Here is a 13,617-nt window from a genome sequence, read left to right as displayed (position 1 = left end):
TCCTTAGAAAGTTTTCAAAAGAAAAATTCAGTGAAATCCTGTTACAACGTATATCAGTATAACGAAACACCCGTTTCAACCAAATAAGTTTTCAGTCCCGATTTTGAAGTTCATTGTTACTGGATTTCACTGTATTATGAATTACATGATCAATGTGTACATACCTTGTAAAGAATTTTTTACGAGTTTGGCTCGAGAAATTATTTTCAAAACTGTTTGTTGAGCTGTGGAAAGCATTTTATGCGTTTACATTTGCAGTAACATAGAATAATATAGACAAAAATAGATTCCAAATGTCTAGTAAATATCTGAAATACGGTTTTGGACCCCGTTTTTTTTTTTTTTTTTTTTTTTTAAAGAAATGGTCGCACTATTTCGAACAAAGTCTCAAAAGAGTGCCTGAAATATTTTGCGAGATTTTTTATGGAGCAAAATGTCAAACAGTACCTACCACCTCTTTCAACGAAATTCATTTTTTCTCGAGTTTTAAACAATCAAAGAATGGATATTTCAAAAAAGCAAAAAGTACACAACACGGATAGAGGCTTGAAAAATACTCGGAAAAAAATTTACATGAAAACTTCAAAGGAATTTGTAAAACCTTCATCCAACTTTCCCCGCAGGTTAACATTGGATCCGTAGGCTTTCAGACTCTCAGTGAAAAGCACCCTTAAATTTCCTTATGAAGTAGCATTACTATACATATTTATCTTTCTTTGGATGCACCAGCTCCATTGTTTATGCCTTCTTGATGTAGTGAAAAGTAATGGGGGTAGTGCATCCCCAGAAATAGAAATATTCATTAATGCTATATTATAAGCATACTTAAGATAATTTTAATCTTAATAATATCCGTGAATTAATTTGAATAACACGGAAAGGTTCTTCACTGAAGGTCTGCGATGCAACTTCACGCAAAATGCGATACTTCCTTTTTTTTAAATTTACAACGTGATTTTTTTTTTTCGGATATAGGGTTTATAGGTGTGAGTCCTATACTCTGGTTTCATGCCAAAAAATAAGAGAAAAAATTGTAAAACAAACCCTTAGAAAAAAGGATGGATTTTGATGATTTTAAAAATATAATAAGTGGTAATACCCCCCATGAGTTAACCAATTTCCTCCATATGTTCTTGCGTACAAACGTAGCCCCCCTCTAGCCCCTCAGAAAAGTATTAATATGTATAATATAACGATCCCTTCCCCTCCAAATAAAAATAATGGCTATGAAACACAAAAACTGAAAAAAATTGCGGACGACATTTCCAAAAAAGCGGGACGTGTGAATGGGAAAAGGTGGTCATATTTGGATTCAGGAGGTCATTTAGCACAAGAATTCACAAGAATTATCTCAGAAGCACTCTTTAAAAACTATATCCTTTCTAAACACAAATCAAATCGTGAAGATGTTTCCAAGCATGTGGATTCACTTTCAAAAGCACTCATTCATTCCTTCATTGAAAAATGCCTCCGGAAAAGAGGGGAGTAGTAAATGGAAACGGTCGTTTGCGCTAATGATTGTAAATCTTATACACCTCACCCGGTTTTTCCCCTCAAGAGAGGAGGGACCAGTGAAAGGCGTGGCTTAGTAGAGAAATTGAGCTTTTTCGAAAATATTTCAGATGGTTGGAACTCCAATATTTTTTTAGAAATGGTCGCATCATTTCAAACTTAGTCTCAAAAGAGAGCTGGAAATATTTTGCGTGTTGGGGCGTTCTTAAAATTTCGATAGCACGATTTGCAGCTTTTTTACAGAGCGAAAGGTCCAACAGTACCTCGTTTTCGAAGAAATTCATTTTTTCTCGAATTTTAAAAAATCGAAGAATGGACGTATCAAAAAAGTAAAAACTAAAATACACAGACATAGGCTTGAAAAATACTCAGAAAAAAAATTGACCCGAAAACTTCAAAGGAATTTTGTAAAATAACCTTTAACTTTCCCCGTAGGTTAGCATTGGATCCGAAGCTTTCAGACTCTCAGTGAAGAGCACCCTTAAGGTTATTTAAGGTCACCAAAGCACCAGATCAGTTCAAGAAAAGTTTTTTTACCTGGTTCCGCAGATGGCTTGCATTTCAAGCAAATAAAATTACTAGGCAGGAAATTTAAAATTTTATTATGGAAAATCTAAATGTAAATTTTTTTGAAAGAGAACACTGTTGGAGGGTGTTTCATATTTTTTTATCAATAAAATATATAAAAGAAGATTGGGACGTAGCCAAAAAGGGGAAGAGATGGATCTAAAAGCTTATATATTCCTTTTTAGTCACCAAAGCTTGCCTAAAGTGCGTTTTTAAAACTTAGATTTTTAAGGAATTCCTGGGAAAAACTCCCGAACTCCATTCCTTAATTTAACGTCATTAAAGATGGCCTACAACAGCATATTTGGGATTTCAGCTTCGAAAAACTTCGAGGAGAGTATTTCCGCCGCAATCGACCTAGAAACATTCCCACCCCATCATTAAAGAACGTCGGAAATCAATGTCGAAAAAATTTCGGAGGCCCCTTAATCATCAAAGATCGTCCAAAATTAACTTTTTTGGGCTTCAATCTGAAAAAAAAAGAGGAAAACCCCCCAAATCCCCATAACATCATGACAGAAGATTTTTTGACCTATTAACAGAAATTAAATTAAAACCTGAAATTAAAATCTAAACACCACACACCAAGCAATTTTTGCAACTGGCCATAGTCCTTTCCCTATCGATCGTTTCTCACTTACAGATCCTGTACCATGTAGAAACTCCATGTCATGGTGTCATGGACTGACAGGTACTTCAGACTTTTATATCTTCCATTGTCCACTAACTTCATCTTTCCGCATTAAATATTACCCCTCTAATTTATCTTTCCGCAGTTTTGATTGTTTACCAGGTGAAAGCCCTCAATCCTCTCTTCTTAGTAACATCATGAAAGATTGTTTATAACTCCGTTTTCGAATCTACAGTATTGAAAAATTTCAAAGAAAGTCCCACCCGCTCCCTCCCCCTTCGTCATCATCAGTAAAGCACGTCAGAAATCTCGTTTTCAATCTTCAATTTCGAAAAAAACCAAGGGGAGCCTCGCCATAATTAATCCTCCTATTATAATCAAAGAAGCTTGTTAAAAGTTTCGTTTTTGGGACTTAATTTTTGAATGACTGTCGATGTCCTAGTTTTTATTTAAAAAAAAAAAGCTTGCAATCACCTTTTTAAGATTTCAATTTCAAAAAAATTCTTGGTGGATGGTTGCTTGAATTTCTCTTTTCCCTAGCATCACCCAAAATCTTTTAAAACTGCGTTTTCAGAGCTAATATTCTGACATTTTCGCAGACTCCATCTTCCTAACATTATTGAAGATAATATATAAATGCAAGTTCGGAGTTTCATTTCCGAAAAATTGCTGGAGGAGGACCCTCAAACCTCCACTCTCCCAAACGTCACCAGAGATCATCTAAAATTGCGTTTTTAGGACTGAAATTTGAAAAAATTTCCGGGGGAGAGACTCCAGGACCCCATATTTCTGACTCAATGTTAAACTTACAATTAGTTTTCTAATGCTAATATTTAATGACTTCCACATGCTAGAAAATCAATCTTCTCCCTATCTTTCTCTGTACTGATACATGTGTTTTGACAAAATTAAGGGGTCACACACATCCCTTGCCTTCCTAATAACCTCCCTATTCTAACTGAAGTAATGTTAGAAGATATCATTATGGAAATAACCAATACAGCAACAGGCACTTAAAAATACTTAAGGGCAGTTCTCAAAAGGTGGGAGCAAACACAGACTTCAACTTTGAAGCTTCAACACCAAATAACTTTCATTTTAATTAACTCTAAAATTTTTGAGGTAAATTATAATGCTGTATAGAGACAAGAATTAACATAAATTATGGAAAAAAAGCTCCTCAAATGCCCTTAAAAAATATTTTCTTTGCTAAATGGCACAATTTTGGACATACCAAAACGTTAACTGAGCAAATGTACCATTAAAAAAATTTTTTTAAATTATTTCCATACGTTTCAAAAAAAAAAAAAAAATTAAAGGCATGAATCTTACACTGAATAATTTTTTGTTAATATTTTACACAAATACCAAACGTAAAGACAGATAATTTACTTTGTAAAGGATTTTAGAAAAAAGTAATTTTGAAATTTGATGCATGTCCAAAAGTTTGCCCTTAATAGATTATTACTATTAAAGAATTGCCCTTAAATAGATTATTACTATCACCCCTTTTTTTTTTACAAACAAAGGTTTAGTTTGTCTTGTATCAATTGTTCATTATTAAAACACAGAAAAGAATCCCATCTGTTATATTTTGTTTTAAAGAAAGTATTTATTTATTTTATTTATTTATTTTTTTTTTTTTTTTGAATAATTTCCTCATATTTAAGTGATATCGTTTCCTAATCATTTTTGTAAAAATTAGTATCTTTAGAAGCTATGGGGCCACGACATCCCTTCATGTCAGGGCCGATTTCTTTAACCAACCCGTCACTGGGGACGTCTCCAAACCCTACTCTTTCATCTAAGGTGATTGTTAGGAGTTCTCCAAAGATTGCCTCAAACAAAGTGTTAAAGTTTTAAATTTCAAAACATTCCCAAGGGATATTCCTAACATGGCCAAAGGTAGCCTCAAGTTGCTATTTTAAGACTCCAACTTCGATAAAATTCCAGGAAAGCGCCCCCGAATCTATTATCCCTTTCCCTAACATCACCACTGATAGCTTGAACTTCAGCTTCAAGAAAATTCCACGAAACAGCTCTCCTCAACTTTCTTTAAAATAGACTTAAATTGACATCAGTTTCAGAAAACATTCTCGAGGCTGTCATCTCTTTTTTCCATTGTGGTTATCAAAATAGCATAAAATTTCGTTTTTATACTTAATATTGAAAAACTTTTGGAGGATCATCCGATCCCCTCATGTTGTCACAGTAAGCTTAAATTTGGCTTCAGTTTGAAATAATTCAGTCGAGAGAATATCTATTCTATTTCCCTTAGATTTACCGAAATTGCCTCAATTTGCTATTTTGTCTTCGGTTTTCAAATTTCTTCCGGGAGTGGAATTTGAACCCCTCTTTCTTCTTAAAATTCTTCTTCTGACTAAAACTGAGTTTTTAAGACCTAAATTTATAAAATTTTCCAGGGGAGTTCGCCCGACCCCCCACTTCTGTCCTCAGTGGCATGCACAGGGAGGAGAAGGGACATTAAAAATGAGTGCGCGAAATTTATGTAGGGACGTGGGGGGGACAAAATGGAGGGGGGCATAAAAGTCAATTGTGAGGAGCCCCAAAATTTATGTGCACGCCCCTGTCTGTCCTATTGCTGACTTCACCAAAGACAGTCTAGAATTACATTTTTAGGTTAAAGCATTTGGTACATTACTGTCAGAGCACTAAATTGTGCATCAAGAATTTCTTAGTGTTAAACTTGTCTAACGTTTTTTTAAAAATTCTCTCTCATTCTGTTTTGTGTCTCAAATTAAATGCAATTATTCACAAAGGGTCCTGCCAGGATTCTCCGATAGGTCCCCGTATTCGTTAAGGCCAGCTCTGAAGGGCGCACATTCCTAAACATCACAAAGATCCCCTCAAAAAGCAAGAGCCCCTCTCCCCTAAAAATGAGACAAATACCCACCAAAACAACCCCCACTAAAAATTTCAATGAAGCAGTCTGCGCCATGACCCACCTGAAATATGACATCTCTAGCAAAACAGCTCTCAGTTGAATTGTCAAATCGGTTAAACACGATTTCTGCTACATTTAGTTCAAAAAAACAATAGTGACAAGCTAAAATGCTTTTCTCCAAGTACAAAACATGTCAGAAGTTGAAGGACTTTCGGATGTGGTAAAAACTTCAAATCCATCACATCGAAGTAAAATTATAAATGCATAATCTCTACCTGTGGAAACTAAGCTCCGGGCTTCCTCCGTGCGAATTGCACTGAGGAACACTGCAGTAGGAGTTGTTGGATCGAGATTTTTCGACAGCAACTGAATAATCTAATGAAATACGTTTTTCCATAATTCACCAAGAAACTTTAATTCGAATTTGAAAAACAACAATAACAAATGATTCTACATCGTGAACATGCAAGCAAGCTTGTGCTGTGTGTGTTCTTGCGTTCGACGAAACTCACCAGGCGACCGGTGAGTAACCGGTTGCTAACCGCAGCGTTCTTGAGAGCTACCGGTTAACTGGCTGTTTCCGATGTCGTTCTATGAGCCTCACCGAACCGCAACTTAAGATGGTTCCCGGTTGATTGGTTGAGGAAACCACGTGACATTTTTGACCAATTATAAGTATTTTTCACCTGCGTGTTATTCGTCTGCGCCATGTCTGTGCAAGTAACCGGTGCTCAACCGAAAGCGTTCGATGAAGCATTGGTTCGTGAACAACCGGTTAGTAACCGCTGACGTCATTTCTCTCACGTGATAAATCAACCGGTCGCTACCGATCGTGCTCCATCAGTCCACGAGTATTTCGTATAAACTACACTAGGGTTGCGTTCGACAAAATTCACTGGTCGACCGGTTAGTAACTGGTACCTAACCGATGCGTTCTACGATCAACCGGTTACCATTCTAGGCAGTTGATTGGTTGATTGGAGCAAGTGATCATTAGCTGTCACGTGATTAACTAACCGGTCGCTCCCGGTCGAGCTCATCGAACGCAACTTATCTGGCATTGGACGTCATGTCATTGGTCATTTAACAAAAGATTAATTTAAAAAAGAAAATAAACATCTTCTTTTTCTTCCTACTGTTGTTGTGATTTCATTAACAAATCGACTGTAGATATTGCGCTAACTAATTAGGTTTACAATAAAAAAGGGGAAATGATTGGTCCGTTAATTTTGTTGACTGTGACTCAGTTGGCTGAGTTTGTTGTTTTGAGTTTTGGAATCTGGTTGTAATTCTTGCGTTATTTATTTATATTTTTTGATCAAATATTTTGAGAGATGAACGGTTTTTTCCTCTTTGAACTGAAATCTATGGTCTCCAAGCATTCTTATTTGAAATACTTGTAGGACTTTATTATTCTTTCTCGGTTCGGTTTCGTTCGAAACACATTTCATAATGCCGCAAGGAAAACGAAAAGTGCCTTTCAGTACGAAGCAGAAGAAAATTCAACTTCAGCAACGTAGGGAAAGAAAACATGAAGGGACGAATTCCAGTAAGTTATAACCAAGATATAATAATTTTTCTCTTCAAATATGTCTTCCAAATTTATTTAAATTTTGATAGCTACCTCGAAGATTCATTCCCCGAAATATTTGATTTATTGTAGCAAAATTAATGAAACTTGGTTTCAAACCACATAAAAAAATAATAAATAAATTGTCTGCTTTTTGAATTTCAGCTATGCCCCGAAGTTAAGTATTTGGGAAGGCAAAATTCTTGATTTGCCAGATGATATTCTGAACTTAATTGAATGATGAAATACGAGCATGCTTATATGCCTACATTTATTGAGAAATGACATTTAAACATCATTCAAAAAATTGAAATATTGTTCTATTGCCTCCAACTTTGTCAAATTGTCTTGCAAAATTTGCTGTATAAAGAATATTTTTGGGAGGCCCTTCTCAGTAAATAATTGTCTTTGCTTATGTGTTTTATGGGAGAAAGCTCCATTTGGGGAATCATTGACCATGCTCATAAACATTTTAAAATAACTTTTATTTTTTAGAAGATGATACATTAGTTCATAGTATGAGCTCTAACAAAGAAAGCTTTGATGATGTTGAAGTCATAAATGAACAACCTACATCCAGTGCAAAACATAATCCTAACAGGTATGTTCGTTCTTGCATTTGGTTTAAAACTTTTTTTGAATAATTAAATGTGTTTTTGGAATTAAAATGGCACTTCGAAATTACAATTGAAGGAAAGTTACTGTCCCTAATATTTTCCAATTTTTTTTATAGTTGTAAGGAGTCAAATGTTATTTTCTGCAAAAAAAAAAAATGTTCAAAAGCTCACCATCGACAAGGAACGGTACTGTTTGCTAGACAGAAATGTTTGATTAGTCACGTGAACGCTTCAGCCAAATTATTGCCAGATCTACATTCAGGGTCTGCAGAACCTCCCGTTTTTTCCTATTTTCCTACTTTTTTAAAATCTTTGAAATATTTCCTGTTTTTTCCTTTTTATTCCTATTTTTTCAATGCATAATCTTGCTTTCGCCTATTTACCCAGACTACTGTCTTTTTGTACGCCTTATCTACAGGTTATCTGCTATGAAAGTGAAAAATTAATGATGCACCGATTATCTGCTTTTTTTCCCTCAAAGTTAAAGCTATCCAACCTCAATTTACAAAAAAAAAAAAAAGACTGTTCCTGTGCCTGTAAAGTTGTTTTTTTAACACAGTGTGCCTGTAAAGTTCTTTAACTCTATTGATTGATGATATGTAAATTAAACAACCTTACAGATAAAGAAAAAGCTGTCTCTGTTTGCCCCTCCCCCCTCAATAGTGCATTAAAACTAAGCAAAAAAATGCAAAACACGAACATCCCCCCCCCCACCCCCCGGCCAAAAAAAATGTTTAAATATGATGCAAAGAACTTCTTACCCTTCCAATAAGAAGGGGAAAATAAGTCCCAGCATTTTGTGCATTGGGTTTGGGGGGAAAGGGGGAACAAAAAGAATCCTTTCTTTTTTAAATTCTATTCCTAAAAAAAAAATACTCAAAAATCCCAGAAACCACACTCCATAACAGTAAAATAATAAACTCTAATATAAACAAAAATGCTAATTAACCGGGGTGCCGGGGAGGGGGGGCGGGTAGGTCCATAACACAAATTGTGATATTGGAATTTTCAAAAAAGTTTTTTTGAAGGTTTTTTTTTTTTTTTTTAATGACTTTTATTCTGGAAGGACATTCTGTAATGCTTGAGGGATGCTCCATCACTTTTTTTTCTGGGGGGGAGGAGTGATTTGCATTCTAAAATCAATAATTGCAGTGAGGTTCACGGACAAATTTCACTGATTTTAACTTTTCCCAAATGGGTCTCACAAGCTCAATGACAGTGACGTAGCTACAGTTTCTGCCGCCCGGGCGAATCCCCTGTTTGCCGCCTTTCATTAAGACATATCTAATACATTACACCGTCAAAAAATATTGAACTTAAATTGAAAACTTCATTTAAGGAAGTAAAGGGGAACTAATTTAATCCATATTCTTCCTAAAAGAGAAAGGGTGTGGGAGGAGGGGGAGGGGTTAGGGACCAATCTTGAAGAAATATTCTAAATTTACGCCAAAAATTGCAGTTAAAAGTAACATTTGGGGGGATGCGGTTCTCTCTTGAATCTTATCAAAACTGAAGTCAGTTTTAGCCTTTGGTGACTTTAGGAAGTCAGGGTCTTTTCTTAAATGTTTTCCAAAATTTAAGTTTTAAACATGCAATTTAAGTCTGTCTTAGAGGACCATTGAGAGAATGAGGAACTTTTAGGGGCTCATTACGGAAATATTTAAACACTGAATATTTAAATAAATATGGAAATATTCAAACTTTGAACACTGTAAAGCGCAATTCTATAGTCATCTAAAGGATGGCATCGTGTTATCATACCAGTATAGTATAGGTAATGATGGGAAAAAAAAGTTAGAAATACACATATACAAATATGAAAATTATTATAGTTTACAAAAAGAGGGAAAGGGCGAGCTTGAGTAAAACTTAAAAAGTAGGTAACATAGTCCACCCTCGACTACACTACTATCTGAAACTAATTCAAATCAAAATTTATCTAATTTACTTGATCAAAATAGTAGCAATTGCAACTAATTTCTTTAATTCCATACTATTGGTTTCAGAAAATGATGATCACTGACGCAATGAGGGTCACTTTGCCCCACCTTTCCCTAGTGAATCCCCCATTGAAGCCTTTTGCTAATAGCTAGTTGAAATATATAAGTAAAACATTCTCTTAAGCATAACAATTTCCCATAATTTTTATCGTGAATAAAATTTCTAACTGTTTTCATTGATTGTAATATGTTTAATAAACACGGCACAGCTTTATAGCTCTTATTTCATAGTTAATTTTGCTATTATGATATTTTATATGTAGTTAAAATTTTCTTCCCCTTTAGAATATTATTTTCCTTTTTTTTTCCTGTTTTTTAAAGCATAATTTTCCTATTTTTTCTTATTTATGAAATTTTTGTTTCGGTTTTTAAGTAAGTGGATTATTTTAAATTTTAATGTGTGTCTAAGCTTTTGATTGGGAATCTTGATTTTTTGAATTTTAATGGAACTTTTGGAATAGTTCTGTAGTAGAGGCGGGCAATGTCGTTCTTTTTAATAATCCGTTCTTTAGACAATCGTTCATTTTTTTTATCCGTTCATTTAACTCATTCATTTGAACGACTTCGTTCATTTTAGAAAGGTTGCTGGTGATCTCTCTGCATGAGTATCAAAAGGTTAGACATCCTTAGCTGGTTTTTAGAGTGTAGTTCATTCATTCTCATTGTTATGAATAAATGGTTACTAATAAACCTAAAACAGGGGGTAATAAATAAAATAGGAAGCAAGCAGATAAGTTTAAGCATTTTATTTCTTAAGTAATGATATTTATAAGCTACTTCAGTTGGAAAAAACAATTTGAACAATTTTGAGGTATAAAAATTTTAATAATATTTTGGTTTTTTTTCCCTTTTTGTTAAAATAATCATAAGCTCTATCTCGATATTAATTTTTAAAGTCAATGTTTCAAATGAAAAAGTAATTTTCCTATTTAAATTTTCACATGTAGTTTCTTTTTGACTTTTTTGGTCATCTGTAATCAAATTTATCTTTTACCAGAACACAGAGTAAACCGGCCGGAACACCCGGCTTTTGTCTGAAAACCGGAACTGTCCCGCTCTAACCGGAACGTCTGGCTGGCAAGCCTATGTATAACGAAATGTTCAAATATATCGGTAGCTCAGAAGGAGTACCAGATAAGTTAATTTTAAAAAAAATACTCACTTTAAAATATTAAGGAGCTCAAAATTATTCCACAATACCGATGAGAACTGAAAAAAAAATGCAACAGTATTTTAAATCGAGAAAAAAATTAGACAGTAATAATACTTATTAAAAATCTCTGGATATTGAATGTAAAATAAGAGATTTGGAAGTCGCTGAGCAAGTAAAAAGTAAAGCAAGTAAAAAAGTAGTAGATGTTATGGAAGACAAAATCATCACCAGAAAAATGATGAAAAGTATATTTTTAGATAATTTTGGCTACTGAAAGCGTGAAAAGGATTTTGCAGGTGCGTGAAACTGGAAATAGAATGTCAAAACAGTTTTGTTAGTAGCCCAAACAAGTTACAAAAGACATTACTAATGGATACATTGGAAAATTACAAATGAACTTCAATATTTGAAGAAAATTGATATAAAAAGATTCAAATGAATGTATTGTACTGCACTGAGAAAAAGGAAATTTGAGATTGAAGATTAATTGCGAGTAAAAAAATTTGAAGATATTATGTATGTATTTTTTGTAAGAAATGCAATTTTATCACCAGTGCATTTTTACAATGTTTTGAATTGCTCGCCGTTCAAAAGAACGGTCGTTCATTTTTTAAGTGAACAAACAAATCCGTTCATTTTAAGAATTGGTTCTTTTTTACCCGTTCGTTCATGAACGACACATCTCTATTCTGTCGGCAGCATAAGAAATAAGCAGTATTGCATTGTGGTTTTTGATTCAAAAGGTATGAAAAATGATACAATATCATTAATGCATCAAAAAAATTGTGATGCAAAAAAAAAAAAAAAAAAACTGAACATTTTTGAAAAGTGAATGACAAAACTAGATGTTGATGTAGTGTACTTAATGATTTTAGATGCCAATTTTTATTAATTAACAATGTGCAAATAACTTTAATTTTTTTTAATGATAAAACATCAAAATGATTAAGCGTCAAAATTTGAAGAGCAGACCTGCTCCTCAAAATAAAATTCTAATTTTTCACTGTGGGGAGGCAAGATTTTTGAAAACACACCAAGAACCTCATTACCCTAACTTACCTCTGAAACCCCTCTAATTAAAATACTTTTATTCTTATTTAAAATGTGGCTTCAAATGATGTTCATGTCCAATGTTTTCAAAAGTCACCGTTGGAGCCAGATTATGTTTCAGGAGGGCCCTAAGGACACATTAAAAAAATGATTCATTAAATATGCATTTTTATATAGATTTTACTTTTCATTATGCCAGATATTGGTAACTGCTAATTATTAATTAAAATTGGTTATGCACCTATAGAAGAAAGTCAAGAAGAATGAAGTTGGACAGCTGCAATTTGTGCCGAAAGGAAATTCTTTTGAATCTTTTTTGATTCTAATATGCTAAATCTACTGGACGAGAATTTTCCTTTTTTCGGCATAAATGCAGCTGTTTTGCTCTCCTTTTTTGTTATTCCAAATATGTTTTGAATCATAAACAAGCTCAAGATTTATGATTTAATATACTTTGAAAATTAGGAGACAGAAGTAATACTTCTTGTTTATTGAGTTAAATGTGTTTTTAGTTGTTGACATTTAGGTCTATTTTCTGTTGATAGGTATCGCTTAGTTTTTAAAAAAGAGAAACATGAAGATGTGAAGAAAAGACTTGAGTTAGCAAAACAACCCTTTGAACGGTTACCAGAAGTAAGTAGGTTTTGTTTTGTTTTTAAAATAAAATTTGAGAGTTTGTATCTTTCAGTGGCAATATTGTTTTTAAAAGTACAGTAGAACCTCATATGTTTTTTCTAACTGGGACCAAAAGCATATGATAATGCTGGTAGTATGGGTAGTAAGCAGGGCTGGGGAGTTCTAGGGAAAGTAACCAACTCCGGCTCAGACTCCTGAAATTTTAGAATCTTTGACTCAGACTCCTTTGCCCCAAAATTAGTCCGACTCTGACTTTGACTCTGCAAATACTGGCAGAATTGTAGACTTTGAGGAAAAATGCCCTACTCCGACTCTTAAAACTTTAAAATTTCAACTCCCGACTCCTACTCATTTATCCCAAAATCAGTCCCACTCCGAAGGCCTCGTAATTAGTAAAATTAAAGTCTCAAAAACTCATTTCTGCACATATACTACCCTTTGCCATCCCACAGCAGAATACATGAAAGTTAGTTTTATTTTTTTGTTAATTATATTGATTTTTATGATCATGGATGCTTTAACAGTTACAAATCTAATTTTTTATTCAATATAAAAGATAAGATCTGTGAAATGACTGATAATCTTTGCCAAAACAAAATTGAGGCACCTAGCACCCAAGAGGGGGTGGGAGATAAAAATAAAGTTTGAAGATTTCTAAAGTTTAGAGATTATTAGTGGAAATGACTAGAGACGTATCATTCTATTTGTGACATTGTGGGGGTTGTAACGGGTGCTGCTATCCAGCGTGATTTCAGAAAACTTCTACTTTAAACAGTAAGTTACTGCTCTTAAGCCAGGGTTAAGGCTGAACAACATGCAATGTACCAAATATACTACTTAATACCCAAGGTTTACTTCCAAACAACGCATTGAATCTGATTGCTGCAGACTCGCTGGTGTGCTAAATTTATTTTAGCTACCAGTTTGTTGTCACTCTCAGCTACAATGAGATGACATCTGCCTCCAACTCGGTTAT

General features: G+C 34.0%; 2 protein-coding genes across 5 annotated transcripts in view; one reads left to right on the top strand and one right to left on the bottom strand.

The window, feature by feature from the left end:
- Window positions 1-6,097, bottom strand: part of LOC129224233 (eukaryotic translation initiation factor 3 subunit G-like) — a 109,835-nt gene extending 103,738 nt beyond the window's left edge. For 3 of the 4 annotated variants that reach the window (XR_008580682.1, XM_054858653.1, XM_054858654.1), the window contains exon 1: window positions 5,891-6,097. Coding sequence is in view for 3 of the 4 variants with exons in the window: in XM_054858653.1 (XP_054714628.1) it covers window positions 5,891-6,012 (122 nt within the window). In the remaining variant the exon portion in view is untranslated. Of the gene's footprint in view, window positions 1-5,676 lie in introns of all 4 variants that reach the window. The other variant, XM_054858656.1, reaches the window with a different exon arrangement.
- A 771-nt stretch (window positions 6,098-6,868) lies between these two features.
- The window catches only part of LOC129225316 (guanine nucleotide-binding protein-like 1), a 48,192-nt gene continuing 41,443 nt past the window's right edge, over window positions 6,869-13,617 (top strand). The window contains exons 1-3 of the mRNA XM_054859908.1: window positions 6,869-7,164; window positions 7,681-7,786; window positions 12,551-12,638. Coding sequence (XP_054715883.1) covers window positions 7,068-7,164; window positions 7,681-7,786; window positions 12,551-12,638 — 291 coding nt within the window. The 5' untranslated portion in view covers window positions 6,869-7,067. The remainder of the gene's footprint in view (window positions 7,165-7,680; window positions 7,787-12,550; window positions 12,639-13,617) is intronic.

Source organism: Uloborus diversus, chromosome 6 (genome assembly GCF_026930045.1).
Source record: "Uloborus diversus isolate 005 chromosome 6, Udiv.v.3.1, whole genome shotgun sequence".
Classification (NCBI taxonomy): domain Eukaryota; kingdom Metazoa; phylum Arthropoda; class Arachnida; order Araneae; family Uloboridae; genus Uloborus; species Uloborus diversus.
This window is presented reverse-complemented; position numbering and strand designations above follow the sequence as displayed.